Source organism: Peromyscus leucopus, chromosome 4, assembly GCF_004664715.2.
Source record: "Peromyscus leucopus breed LL Stock chromosome 4, UCI_PerLeu_2.1, whole genome shotgun sequence".
NCBI classification, from domain to species: domain Eukaryota; kingdom Metazoa; phylum Chordata; class Mammalia; order Rodentia; family Cricetidae; genus Peromyscus; species Peromyscus leucopus.
In genome coordinates this window covers 118,893,324-118,906,019 of record NC_051066.1, presented here as the reverse complement: position 1 = coordinate 118,906,019, position 12,696 = coordinate 118,893,324, and the positions used below count along the sequence as shown (strand labels likewise).

The window sequence follows — 12,696 nt, the reverse complement described above, 5'->3', positions numbered from 1 at the left end:
ACTGGATGCTCTCTAAAAAGGGAAGTGGAAACAGGACAGTCAGGAAAATGGTCAGGGTCTTCCAAGTCACTGTGAGTGTCACCTCTGTAGAAAAGCATGAGGGGTAAAGAATGAAGGCAGCAGTCCCCACTGGAGCACCAGTAAGCTTAGGAAAGGCAGTTTATGAGGCTCAAACGGCTGAGACACCCCTAGATGGCTTCACTCTTTGAAGACAAGATGGGCTCAGCAGAGGGAGCTCTGTCGGGGAGCCTATTAGATGGGATCAGCCTCTAGGCAGAGCCCTGGTGTTGAGTCTTGGCTGTCTAGCTTAGGTGCCCATGGACCTCTGTGGTATTACCTAGGCTCCCTGGGTCTGCTTCTGTATTGATTATACAGACTGGACAATTGTCCCCATCTCATTAAATTTCTATAGGAATTTAATAAACACCTTAAAGAATTCTCACAGTGCTTAGAACTTTGCAAGTCTTTGATAAATGGAGTTTGGCAGGAAAGTCTTGTTTTGCTGAGGCGTGGATCTGCTAAGCAAGAAGGCATTCAGAAACCTCATTGTTTCATGTCTGTGACAGTCATACATATACCATCATTTGTCATCTTTAAAAGCTCATGGTCCAAGACAGGCATGGTGATTCCTGTCTAGAAATTCCATCATTGGGAAGACTCATGGAGGAGAGTTGTTTGAGTGTGAGACTAGCCTGGACTTCATAGTGAATTTGAAGCCAACCTAAGCTACATAAGACCTTCACTTAAAAAGTAAATAATAGCCCTGAAATCATATAAATTATATGTGTGTGTGTGTGTCTGTGTGTGTGTGTGTGTGACATTATATAGACTGAGAAAGTTGTATTTATATATTTAGGAAAAAAATATATAATATGCATATTATATATTAGATATATGAAACAAAAGAGAAATAGAGACCATGAATTTGAGTGAAAGTAAAGTGGAAGGTTCATGTGTTCATGGGAAAGGTTGGTGGAAAGAAATGAAATTGAGGAAATGATATAAAATTTTTAATTTCATAAATAAATAAAAATAAAAACAAAGGCCCACAGTTCCTAACAGAATATGGTCTTCATTTGTTTGAGAGAATTTCTTAAGCCACATGGCAGACATACGAGGGTCTGTCACTCCCAGTCACCTCCACCAGCTTGCTGTCCCCGAAATGGCAGACTTTCCCAGACTATAAACTGCACTGGAAACCTTTGAAGGAAGTCACTTTATGACATCAAGGTGCTATGTGTCAATGCTGAAATACTTCTTGAGATTAGCCATCTAAATTTGATTTTCTGAAAGCATTGATAAGAAAGCTCCTATTTATGCCTTAATGTTGCTTCAAGTGGCAAAAAGTGCATAGCCTAGATAGATATGTCTGATATATTTCCTACTATTCTTAAATCCATTTGGCCAACTTGTAAACAAGTAAATCATGGGCATTTGTCCTCTGTTGTCATGCTTTCGTCCCCCACTCCCTGCTTCTCTTACCTCTCACTTTCACAGTAGACCTTCTTCCCCTGTCTCTCCAGACACCCCAAACTCCCTCACTCCCTACCCCCCTCCATGGCCACTCACATAGACCCCCCCCCCAACTTGCTCTGGCATCCTTCCTTGTTCCCTATATTGCAGTCTTGCTGGGGGATTTAGACTGACCTGATTTTCCATCTTGCCTCCTTGGCAGGGCTGCAATGTTGCCCATCCCCACAGGTGCCATTGCTGTCCTAGGTGCCCCTGAGCCAAGACATAAACCAGGCAAGGACTCATTGTGACACCACCCCAGGCAGAAGTTGCTGGTCCTCTGTGGATCCTCACAGGACACGTGTTTTAAATATCCCCACTTCGGTTTCATTTTACAGTGGAGAAAGCATTCCGGGAAAGGCAGGCACAGCAGTTGGATATTGGGCCTTACAAATCCTTTTCCTGCTTTGCACTTCTGACCCTGATAAGTCACTTAAACTCCTAATGTCCTTCAGTTTTTTCAATTCTCTTTTTATGGAGTGTGCTACCCTGGGGATGCAGCCTGGTTCCTGAACTCTTCTCCCATGCTGAGGATATCTGTGGGTCTACAGAAGAGGGGTACATATAACAGAAGAGCTTTGTATTTCTTCCTTCAGGTGCAGATGTAGTAGAAATTATTTTGTGCCCAAGCAACAAAAATCCTTCATGTAAATCTGTGTTAAGTGCTGTATATACAATCATAATTATATAATCTATATAGGATACAATGAAAGTGAAGTTCATCATTGAAGCAGAACTCTGAAACACCAAACAAGTCATTATTGTCATTCCCCCTCTTGATCACCTGTAAAATAAAACAGTGAAAGGTCCTGAATGCCACAACTACACACTTAAAGAAGATGCATCGCACATCGAACAGTGGGACTCTTGGACAGAGGGTGCATCAAACAGTGAGAGTCAGACACTGAAAGTGTTCTGAACTGGTACGAGTCCCGACAGTGAACTGTTGCTACTCTCGGGAAGAGACTTTCAGATGACGGGGACACAGGAGGGTTGGCTGGATGGAAAGTGTTGTTGTTTATAACCAGTGCTAACTACATAGGCATGTTCATTTGGGGGAAATTTATTAGGTCATATACTCATATGATGTGATGTTCTCTAGGCATATATTAAAACTTAAAATTAATTCTGGAAACAATTGTCAATGTTATGTCTCAGCACTTTTCTTAAGCTAGACAGTGTGCCATGGTTAACTGGGCACTGCAGGTAAGAATGACACTCCCGAGACCTTGAGATACTTTTGAAAGTTCATTCTGTCTACTTGTCACCCTACCCACAGCCCTTAGTTTTGTCCTTCCCTGGAATTTGATCAGCCCTCTTCAAACATAACCAATGAAGGCCATGCCTTGTTGTGCAGCTCTGGGAACACCTTGTGGTGACAGCCAAGACATTTCCTAGCCACATGCTGTCTCACCACAGAAGCTGTCTGTGTCAGAGAAGCCAACTGCCCCATACTCTGACTGCGTGGGGAACTATTTTGCAGAGAGAAAGCTCTGCAATGTGAAGAGGTGGCCAGATCAGCTCTTTCTGTCTGGAGGTTTTATGAAGCAGTGGTGATGAGTTTATTTGAAGAAGAAGTCATTACCTTCAGTAGATTTATAGCTCTTTTGTAATGGCCATGCTGTGACTGCGAAGGTGTCTCCAGTACTTCCTCTTTTTCTTTTATTTATCTTTTTAACTTTGCTTCTCATTATACACAATTTCAGGCTTTATTGGCCCTTTAAAAGGACCCTACTTTGTGAACTAATTATGACAAATGTTGATACAACATCTGTTCTTGGATTCCAATTGCCTTGTAGTCTGTCAGAGTTCATCTGGAAAGCAAGCTTGATGTAAACATTCTGCTCTGGATGCGCTGCCCCCCCTGCCCCCACCCCACCCCCCACCCCCGGCTCATGGAGAAGGAGCTGCCCAGGTGCTCCTGAGTCTGTGCCTCTGCACAGAAGGCCCCCTCTGTCCCTGCAGGAAACTGGGCGTCCGTCACAGTTCAGTGCACAGCTGGGCAAGCCCTCATCTGTCCCATTTAAAGTCATTGCCCTGTTTGTCTTCAAGTTTTCTATTAGCAAATATTAGTTACACATGACAATGGGTTTCTTTATGATCAGAGTTATCCCCTATATTGCTCTTTTTGGTTTGTTTTCGTTTTTCAAACCAGGGTTTCTCTATGTAGCCCTGGCTATCCTGGAACTCACTTTATAGACCAGGCTGGCCTCTAACTCACAGAGATCTGCCTGCCTCTGCCTCCTCAGTGCTGGGATTAAAGGTGTGTGCCACCACCTATCTCTCTCTCTCTCTCTCTCTCTCTCTCTCTCTCTCTCTCTCTCTCTCTCTCTCTCTCCCCCCCCCTTACTCCCTCCCTCCCTCCATCCATCCATCCATCCATCCATCCATCCATCTATCTACCTATCTATCTATCTATCTGTGAACCAATTAGTCTAATTAGGCTTGCTTCCAAAAGTGTGCTTGAGAGATTATTTACCAGGACATGGGTAGTTTAACAGTGACTATGTCACTAAAGGAACTAAAAGAAATGTTTCTTTGTCTCCCAGCAACCATGAACTGTCTGTTCCTCCTCAGGGAGGGGCGAGGCCACATGAGCCTCCCTATTCTGTGATGGAATGTTTCTGAGCCCAATCTTATTGCAGGTCTTAAGTGAATAACCACAAGAGTACCATGACTGTGTCATGCTCAGAAGACAGTTCCCCTCTGCTCTGCTCCTTCCTCAAGCTCTTACCTTCTCTCTCTCTCTCTCTCTCTCTCTCTCTCTCTCTCTCTCTCTCTCTCTCTCTCTCTCTTGGTTTTTTGGACAGGGTTTCTCTGTGTAGCTTTGTGCCTTTCTTGGAACTTGCTCTGTAGGCCAGGCTGGCCTCAAACTCACAGAGATCATCTGGCTCTGCCTCCTGAGTGCTGGGATTAAAGGCGTGCCCCATCACTGCCCGGCAAGCTCTTACCTTCTTAACCCCACTACATACACAGTGTTCCCTGGGCCTGAGAGGGGATGATGTAGATACCTCAGTTAGGTTCACCAGTCACTTTATTCTCTGTGTTGTGACCAGTCATGAGTTTTTGCATCTACTGCTAAAAGAAGCCTCTCAGGCTCTCCTAGTTAACTTCAACTGTCAACTTGACACAGCCCAGAGTTATCTGAGGGAGTCTCAAATGAGGGCATGCCCCAATCATTGACCTGTGGGCATGTCTGTGGGGCGCCTTGGTGGTTAATTGATGTAGGAGAGCCCAGCCCATTGTGGATAGTTCCAGCTGAGCATTTTGGGCCTGGGATCTATGGGCACAAACATAAGTGTTAGAAGGCAATTTGATAGATGCATCATGTCCATTTAGCAAAATGACTGCATTAGTTTCCTGGATAGGGCCTTCTGCCTCGCCAGCCATAGGCTTTTGATTAGGTTTACAGTACCAGATAGCAGTTTCCTCCTATGGAGCAGGCCTCAGAGCAGGAAGTGGTTCATTACCACATAACACTCATGGCACCACTGCACCAGTTGGTACATCTCGCCTGGCTGGTCAATAGTATACCTCACTGGGTCTACAGCTAAGTATCATTGCTGATAACTTTTCTTCTCAAGCATCCTGCATAGCATCTTGTAGCACTGTGAGAGCTAACCAGTAAAGAATCAGCTTCTGGCTTTTATTTCTCTGTGTTCTAACCTGTGATGTTTCCAGAAATAGTCATATTGTACACTTCTGGTGGGCAGCTTAGAGCAGTGACAATAACCTGTATTGTTTGAGGGGCCTCTAGGGCCTCCTTGACCAGCAATGTGTGGGTGAGATCAAACATCTGATGCCGGGACTCTCATTTAATAACCTTATGGCATCTGGAAATAACTATCTACCAATTCAAGATACCTCTGTTCACAATCTTATATTTTTTGGCACTTTTTACATATATATGATTTTTAGTATATTTCCACTACTTGCTTTTCTCACTCCCTCAATGGTCCTCTTTGCCCTTACACAATTTTATTAGAACTTCCAAGTCTCTCTCCTACACACATACTATTTAATGTATGATAAGCTCATGGGGGCCAATTACATTCAAACTACCACAACCTTTTTCTGTTTAACTTTATTAGCTTAACATTATTGTCTCTACTTGTATCCATTTTTTTCTGGAGATGTCATCATTTCATTCTTCTTTACAGCTAAAAGCATTCAACTGTGTGCATATTCCTCTTCTTTTTTTTTTAATCCATCCCTCTGTTGTGGGACACTGAGTCTGGTTCAATAATTTAGCTCCTATGATTGGCACCATTATAAGCATTGATGTTGAAATGACTTGTGACATTGGATGTGGAATCCTTTAGGTAAATACCCAGAAGTGAAATGCCTGGGTCACATAGAAAGTCTGCTGTTAGTTGGGTTTTGTTGTTGTTGGTTGTGGTGGTGGTGGTTTTTTAGGACCCTTCTGGCATCCATGGCAGCTGGGTTAGTTCCCTTGCTGCCAGCAGCATGTCAGGCTCCCTTTTGCCACATCCTTGCCAGCTTTCATTCTTTGTTTTCTTAAGGACTTCTTTCCAGCCAGGGTAGATGGCATCTCGGTGTCATTTTGATTCACATTTCTTTGACCGTTAGCAAAGTTGAACTCGTTTTCTGTTCATTGACCTTCGATGTACCCCTTTTGAGATTGTATGTTCATCTCATTAGCCAATTCATTGATTGAGTTGGTTTCTTTTTGGTTTGTTTTCTCCATTCTTTTTATGTTTTAGACATTAAACATCAGGTGTATAACTTCCAAGTATTTTCTCCATTCTGTAGGCTGTCTCTTCATTTGACTATTTTTACAAAAAAAGCATTCTAATCTCATGGGATCCCTCCCATTGGACAACTGTTGGCTTTATTTGTTGAGCAACTGGATTCCTCTTGAGAAAAGCCCCATCCATTCCTATAACTTGATGTGTTTTCCCCACTTTTTTCTCTAACAATTTCAGAATTTCCAGTCTGAATCTAAGGTATTTGATACATTTGAAGAATGAGATAGAGTGATTTAATTTCATTTTTCTACATATGGATTCCCAGCTTTCATAGGACAGTTAGTTAAAGAGACTGTCTTTGCTCTGTTGAAAAATTTTGGCATTTGTTGTCAAAAAACCAGGGCTGGGGAAATGACTTTCCCCCATCTATCAGTGGATAAAGCACTCTATGTGGGTTGAAGTGATTATAATCCACAGAAAGCCACCTGGACCACCATGTGGCTGTAGCCTTGGCAGCTCGGGTGTTGAATCTCCCATCTATCCAACAAACTGATATTCTTACAGTCTCTTCAACTAGGAAAACTAAAGTCGCGTTTCCTTTTGGCTTCTGACGTGAGGAAAACGCCAAGGCTACCCCTTCTGCCCTTCTCACTTGGTTAGGCAGTTTTTTGCCTTCCCCTGACTCCCCTGATTTCAGCTTCCGAATCTTCTGTGGAGACGGTTGACTGAGACCAGTAACTTAAGAATACTGAGCCAGGAAACCAAGTTTTAGTGAAAACTTCTTGTTTTTGAATCTTTGTGCTTGGTGGCCAACCTCTTGTATACTCCACCAGCAGCTTCCTCAATATAAAGTCTGTTTCAAAGGAAGGGTATCATTCTAGGAAGAGTATGAAGACCATGCGAATTGGGTGACTTGAGAGACTTCTGTGATGGCGCAAGTGCTTGTTATCTTGGTTTGGTGACAGTTTCATGTGCGCAACACTGGTCAAATGATATATTTAGAGAATTGTGGGAGATCTGCTCCCACTTTTTCCCCAGGGTACTCTTGAGTAGAGAGAGAGAAGTGAGAAATATTTAGATCGAAATACAGAGGGGAGAGAGACAGATAGAAATACTGGATAGCCTCAGGAGGGCCTGGATCCTTATCCACCAGCCCCTCCTGTCTCTTCTAAAGGGCTTTTTAAAGGAATGCCAAGGGGTGGAGCAAAAGACCTCCCCCTAGCTCAGCCAAGTGCAGACCCTTCCAAACACCTGGTAATCATGCACGTGATCAAGCCATTCTCTAATGCAGCTCTGCTGGGTAAAGCAAGCTCAGATCTTACTAGGAAGCTTTGTGGGCCTCTACAGAGAACATGCAGTTTAAGGTCTGGAAGTATAGTTCAGTGGGAGGGTGACTGACTGGCATGCACAAGGCTGGAGATTCCATCCTCGGCACTACAGAAAACGTGAAAAAGGAATATACAGTTTATCTCTGCATATTCCGCTTTACTTCTATGAAGTGCACAAAGTCAGAGGCTAGTGGGGATGGTATATAAAGGTGACCTGAGCCCTTGCCATTAATTTTAAGCAAGTAGCTAACAAACTTATTTGGACTAAATAACTTCTTTCAAAGGACAGCTAAGTCTCCCCATTCATAAAGGTAGCTGAGCTTTGCTCTAGGACAAACTTCAGCTGAGGCCAAATAATTCCTTATCCTAGGGCCCTAGAGCGGCCCTGACTTCCACCCCCTAGAGTATCCCTCAGCACACACATGAGAGTTACAGGTCTCCACACATTGCCTATGGAGCTACCACCCCTAGGTGGGAGCCACTGCTCTAGGATTGGGCTTCTGTTTTGTTACAGTCAAGAATAATAATGCTTAATTTCCGAATTTGTGCCAGGATTGTGTATATTTTTAAATGAATGGAGACAGTTCGTTTTCTGTGTTGACAAGACTTGCCTGACCTGAATTGCAGGTGCTATTCTTGTACATCCTCTTCTTCCCTAATACTTGTTTCAGGCACCCATGGCTGAGTTCACTTTCTGCATCTCAGGGCCTTGTCTCAGACATCCTTTCTCTCTCAATTCCATAAAAGGCAAGTGATGTTGTGATGAACACCTGCCATGGGGGAGAGAAAGGTAAAAAGCCCAGATCATTTCATCTTTCACCTTAGGAAGAATATTTTGTTATTGGTGATGATTATAGAAGTTTTTAAATGTTCTGTAAATATTAGTACTTGGAACTGACCCTGTTTATACATAGGATTCAAAGAAAATACAAATGCTAATGTTGCTCAGATGGACACACCAGCCAATGTGAAATTGAGAGGAAAATGATATTTTAAGTAGGGTAAAGTTGCCATAGGGAACATGTTCCTGCTAGCACCACTGGCATTCCACGTGGCCCTGTCTACAGGTGGACCTCTGGTGACATTTCTGTGGATTAGAGCCCTATAGGCCTGGACGTCACAGCCTGTCTGCACTGCATAGGCTGGCCAGGGCCAAGGTGGTCAAGGTCCTTGGAGCATTCTGTCCTTTGTTTTGTTTATGAAATAAATGTATGTGTAGATCATTGGTACATTGGACATTTTCTCTCCCCTCCTTTACTCTAGCACTGTCTTGACGGTGTTCTTCACTTTTGTCTTGTCCCAGAAATACCTCAGGGAGTTTTTCAGTGTGATGCTCCAGTCTGCAACATCTCCCCTTCACATCAACAAAGTGGGGCTGACCCTGTCGAAGCATACCATTTGTGAGTTCTCACCGTTCTTCAAGAAAGGAGTCTTTGACTACAGCAGCCATGGAACAGGATAGCTCTGAGGTGACAAGGAACCACCAGCACAGTGCCTTCTCATCCAAGTGTCTCCACTGCAGGCGGACCCCGCACCAGGATCCCAGCTGCCTCCTCCTGTTGGGGCAGCATGCAGCAGCCTACCCAGACCACCTAACACACCATATCTAGTGCCTGAGTTTGGGAGTGGGCTGCTTTGCCTGCCAAGGGCGACCCTGACCGGCAGTTGTTACCGTACCTCTGCACTTGAACGTGGCCTTCCCCATATAGCTTCCTTCTCATTGTGCAGCAAGTCAGTTCCCCTGTGGCAAGATGGATGTGTGGCTTGCTTATCTTGGGGCTCCCAGAGCCAAGTCAACTTGGGACCTCCCAGAGTGGGTGGCTTACCAGACCACCTTAAATGACTTCCATCTGGTTTCCTCTTTCACCAAAATATGCTTGTTTTTTATACTCCTTCCATGTGGCTGGCTGTATTTCAAAGATGTTTTAAGTTATGTTGTATTATTTTGCTCATTTTGATTGGGACTTAATATACTAAAACACTGAAGTTTACACCAAATGTCCTGTTCTGCAAAAAGGATCTGTAGGCCAATCATGAAAAGAGTCTTCCATGCCTGACAAATTGGATGTAGGCAACATCACTTAAAACTTGCAGAAACCCCTACAAATAAGACATTGCTTAAACCTTCAATATTTGAGGGCATTTTCCCAAACCTCAATGGCTGTTGTCCATTCTTGAGCTTTTTCTGCATAAAACAAGTACAAAGCTGGATGCAATCTTTCAACTATCTCCTTTTGTTCATGTTTTAGTACAGAATCTTCAGGATCATTATCTTAAAAAAGAGAATTTGCAGTAGTTTATTAATAATCCCTCAATTACTCAGGACATAATGTAGCATTGCACATCTGTGTACAGTGAAACTGCTTTGTTTATCAAAAGAAAATTGTGAGTAGGAAAAATATGTGGTATATATTGAAATGTACATAATCCTACCTATAGATTTATATGTATACACTCCTGTAAAATAGTTCAATATCAGGCTGTATAATCATCCACACCAAATTTATTAAAGGTGTTTGCTTTTTCAACTGTTAAATTGAGCTGCTATCAATATTAAATGAAGTCATGAACTCTACCCTGTAGCTCAGTTTATTTTAAGTTTGTAATATGATCATTCCTACTGGTCCATTTAACAATTGATCTGATGTGCTTAGGAAGATGCATAATGTATAATTTGGCACTTCTGTTGGAGAAAATGCAGTCACAGTAATGATTGAAGTCACAAATGAATGGCTAACAGCACATGTTTGCATTCAGTCTTCTAGAACATACCTGCCCAGCAGAACTCTCCAACCTTCAAAGTATGTTTAAAGATGCAGCTATTCCTATAAGGAGGAAACTAATATTCTCTTAATGAAATATCATAGCTTAACACAAAAAATTAAAATGGACTATTTATTTAATTGCCACAGGAGGAACTGCTTCTCTCTCCAGTCATGACTACAGGCCTAGATTTCATAGCAGTTGAATTTAAGACTAAAGACTAAAGGCTTAAAACTGGGAGATGAGAATTAGCCACAGGTAATTTATTTAAAAGAAGTCCACCTGCTGAAGCCTCATTTGCTTGAGTAAATTTTTTTTAACTGACCAGATAATCTATCTCTTGCCCTTTGGGACCTATATTAAAAGCTAGGTTCATGGCAAGTATTTTGTTAAAATTATACATGATATTTGGCAAAAATAAATGTGTATCCATGAGAAGTACCGTCATAAGACGATCCTTCTCTTATAGTCTTCATGATAGTGGTTGGAGCCTCAGCACTAGCTCTGGCTAAAGCCAGCAAAGGCATAGAGGAGTCACTCCATCTTCCCAGACCTTGGTCCCTACCTGAAAACAAAGTAATTTTCTGAGATGATTCTAGCTTCCATTTGGACCTATGGTTAGCAGGGGATGAATTAGTCCAGTTGGTCTAACTATAGTTGTTTGTGTGTATAAGAACTCCATGTTTCCCATCTGACATAGAGGCTGCTGAATCTGAATTAAACATGAGAGGATGTTGGAAAGCAAGTGAAGAATTATATCTAAACAAATCATGGAGTATAACAGGTCTTTCTATCAGTAGCTCTCTAATAATGACATGGAGACTTTCTATTAATTATGAAAGTTTGGCCTTAGTATGCTTGCTTTCAACTAGCTCTTAAAACAAACCAACTAGTTAACATTGATCTATGTTCTGCCACATAGCTTGTTACCTTCCTCAGTACCATATGTCTGACTTCCTTTATGTCTGGCTAGCAAATCTCCCATGCCTCAGATTCTTTCCCAGAGTTCCTGTCTCTCCCTGGAAGTCCCACCTATCCTCTCCTGCCTAGCTATTGGCCATTCAGCTCTTTATTAGACCAATTAGAAGCTGCCTTAGGCAGGTGATGAATGACAGAGACACATCTTCACACAGTGTCCAAAAAGCTTTTCCCAAAAGTAGAGTTCCTCTCTGAGATAAAGATAAGACAGATGATGGGTCTAGGCTGACAAAATGGAAGCCTCAATGATTGGGAGCAATCTAAAGAAATAAAAGAAAATTAACAAGTATGTATTGTATTACTATATTTTGATGCATCCAAATACTAACTGTCCACTTTAACAATTCAGACTGAGAAGTCATCCTCTTATACTTTATTGTCACTTGGACAAATCTGGGGAACTTAAGTAGAATTCTTTTTTAAAGTAGGTGGCATGCCTTCCTAGATATTGTTTATAAAATAAATCCTTATCAATCTATTTAAAATCACAATATAATAACCTTTGGTCCAGTTCCCACACAGATCTTGCTATCTCTGAATTAGGTTCAAATTCAGCCTTGTGGATAATTTAGACAGATGATAGGGAGAATATGAGTCATGTTAACTCTATAAGGACTGACAACTTACAAGATTTCCTGCTCATGATATAGAGATGTTTGAACATGCTATAGAGATACATGAGCAAGATTCCCATTCCCAAGGTCCTTTCAGATTTAAATTTTTGTGCAGATTTACATCTTCAGCAGAAATTTATGTTTTGATATAAATAAGAGTTAGTTGTGCTCAGTCTGGCTTCTGATCAGCCTACATTGGCTCCAGACATGACATTCACCATCTAGCCAGAAGTTTGCACAGATTAGCACATAGATGAACCCAGAGGATGTCTACTCCACAGAGCTACTATGGAGCTATAACTCCCAGCCTCAGATCAAGGCATGTTAGTTGGTATTCTGGGTTTAACTTTATGGGATGTTAATGTGGGTTTTGCATTGCATGAACATGCTATGCCAATAATAGACATTTATGTCCTTCCACAGTGTTAGAATTTACTGAATAACAATGGCTTCACAAGGTTAATGGTTTCAAAGAATAATTTGTCATACAATCCTGCCCTGCTTTGGTTGCCTGACTGAGGCAAACAAGTTCTTTTATTCCAATCTGAATTACTAATATTAATTCACACAGCACATAGTAAGCATATCTATATCTCTATGCATATATACAGAATGAATGCAAGTTAAAGAGGCTGTCGCAGAGCTCAAGAGGCTTCAGAAGTGGTCTGAGTCTATATGGATACAGAACCAGACCAGGGCCCAGAGGGAGCTACTGCTGGAGTTAGAGTTTGGGAATGAAGCTGCAGAATTTGGCTTTGAGATGGAAGAACAGACTGGGTCTGCAGCCAGGAA

The 12,696-nt window shown here is 42.1% G+C and overlaps 1 protein-coding gene across 3 annotated transcripts in view; it reads left to right on the top strand.

Moving 5' to 3' along the window:
* The window catches only part of Kif16b (kinesin family member 16B), a 282,143-nt gene extending 272,019 nt beyond the window's left edge, over positions 1-10,124 (top strand). For all 3 annotated transcript variants that reach the window (XM_028884430.2, XM_037205261.1, XM_028884429.2), the window contains one exon: positions 8,853-10,124. In XM_028884430.2, the coding sequence (XP_028740263.1) occupies positions 8,853-9,011 (159 nt within the window). In that variant the 3' untranslated portion in view covers positions 9,012-10,124. The remainder of the gene's footprint in view (positions 1-8,852) is intronic.
* The last annotated feature ends 2,572 nt before the right edge of the window (positions 10,125-12,696 follow it).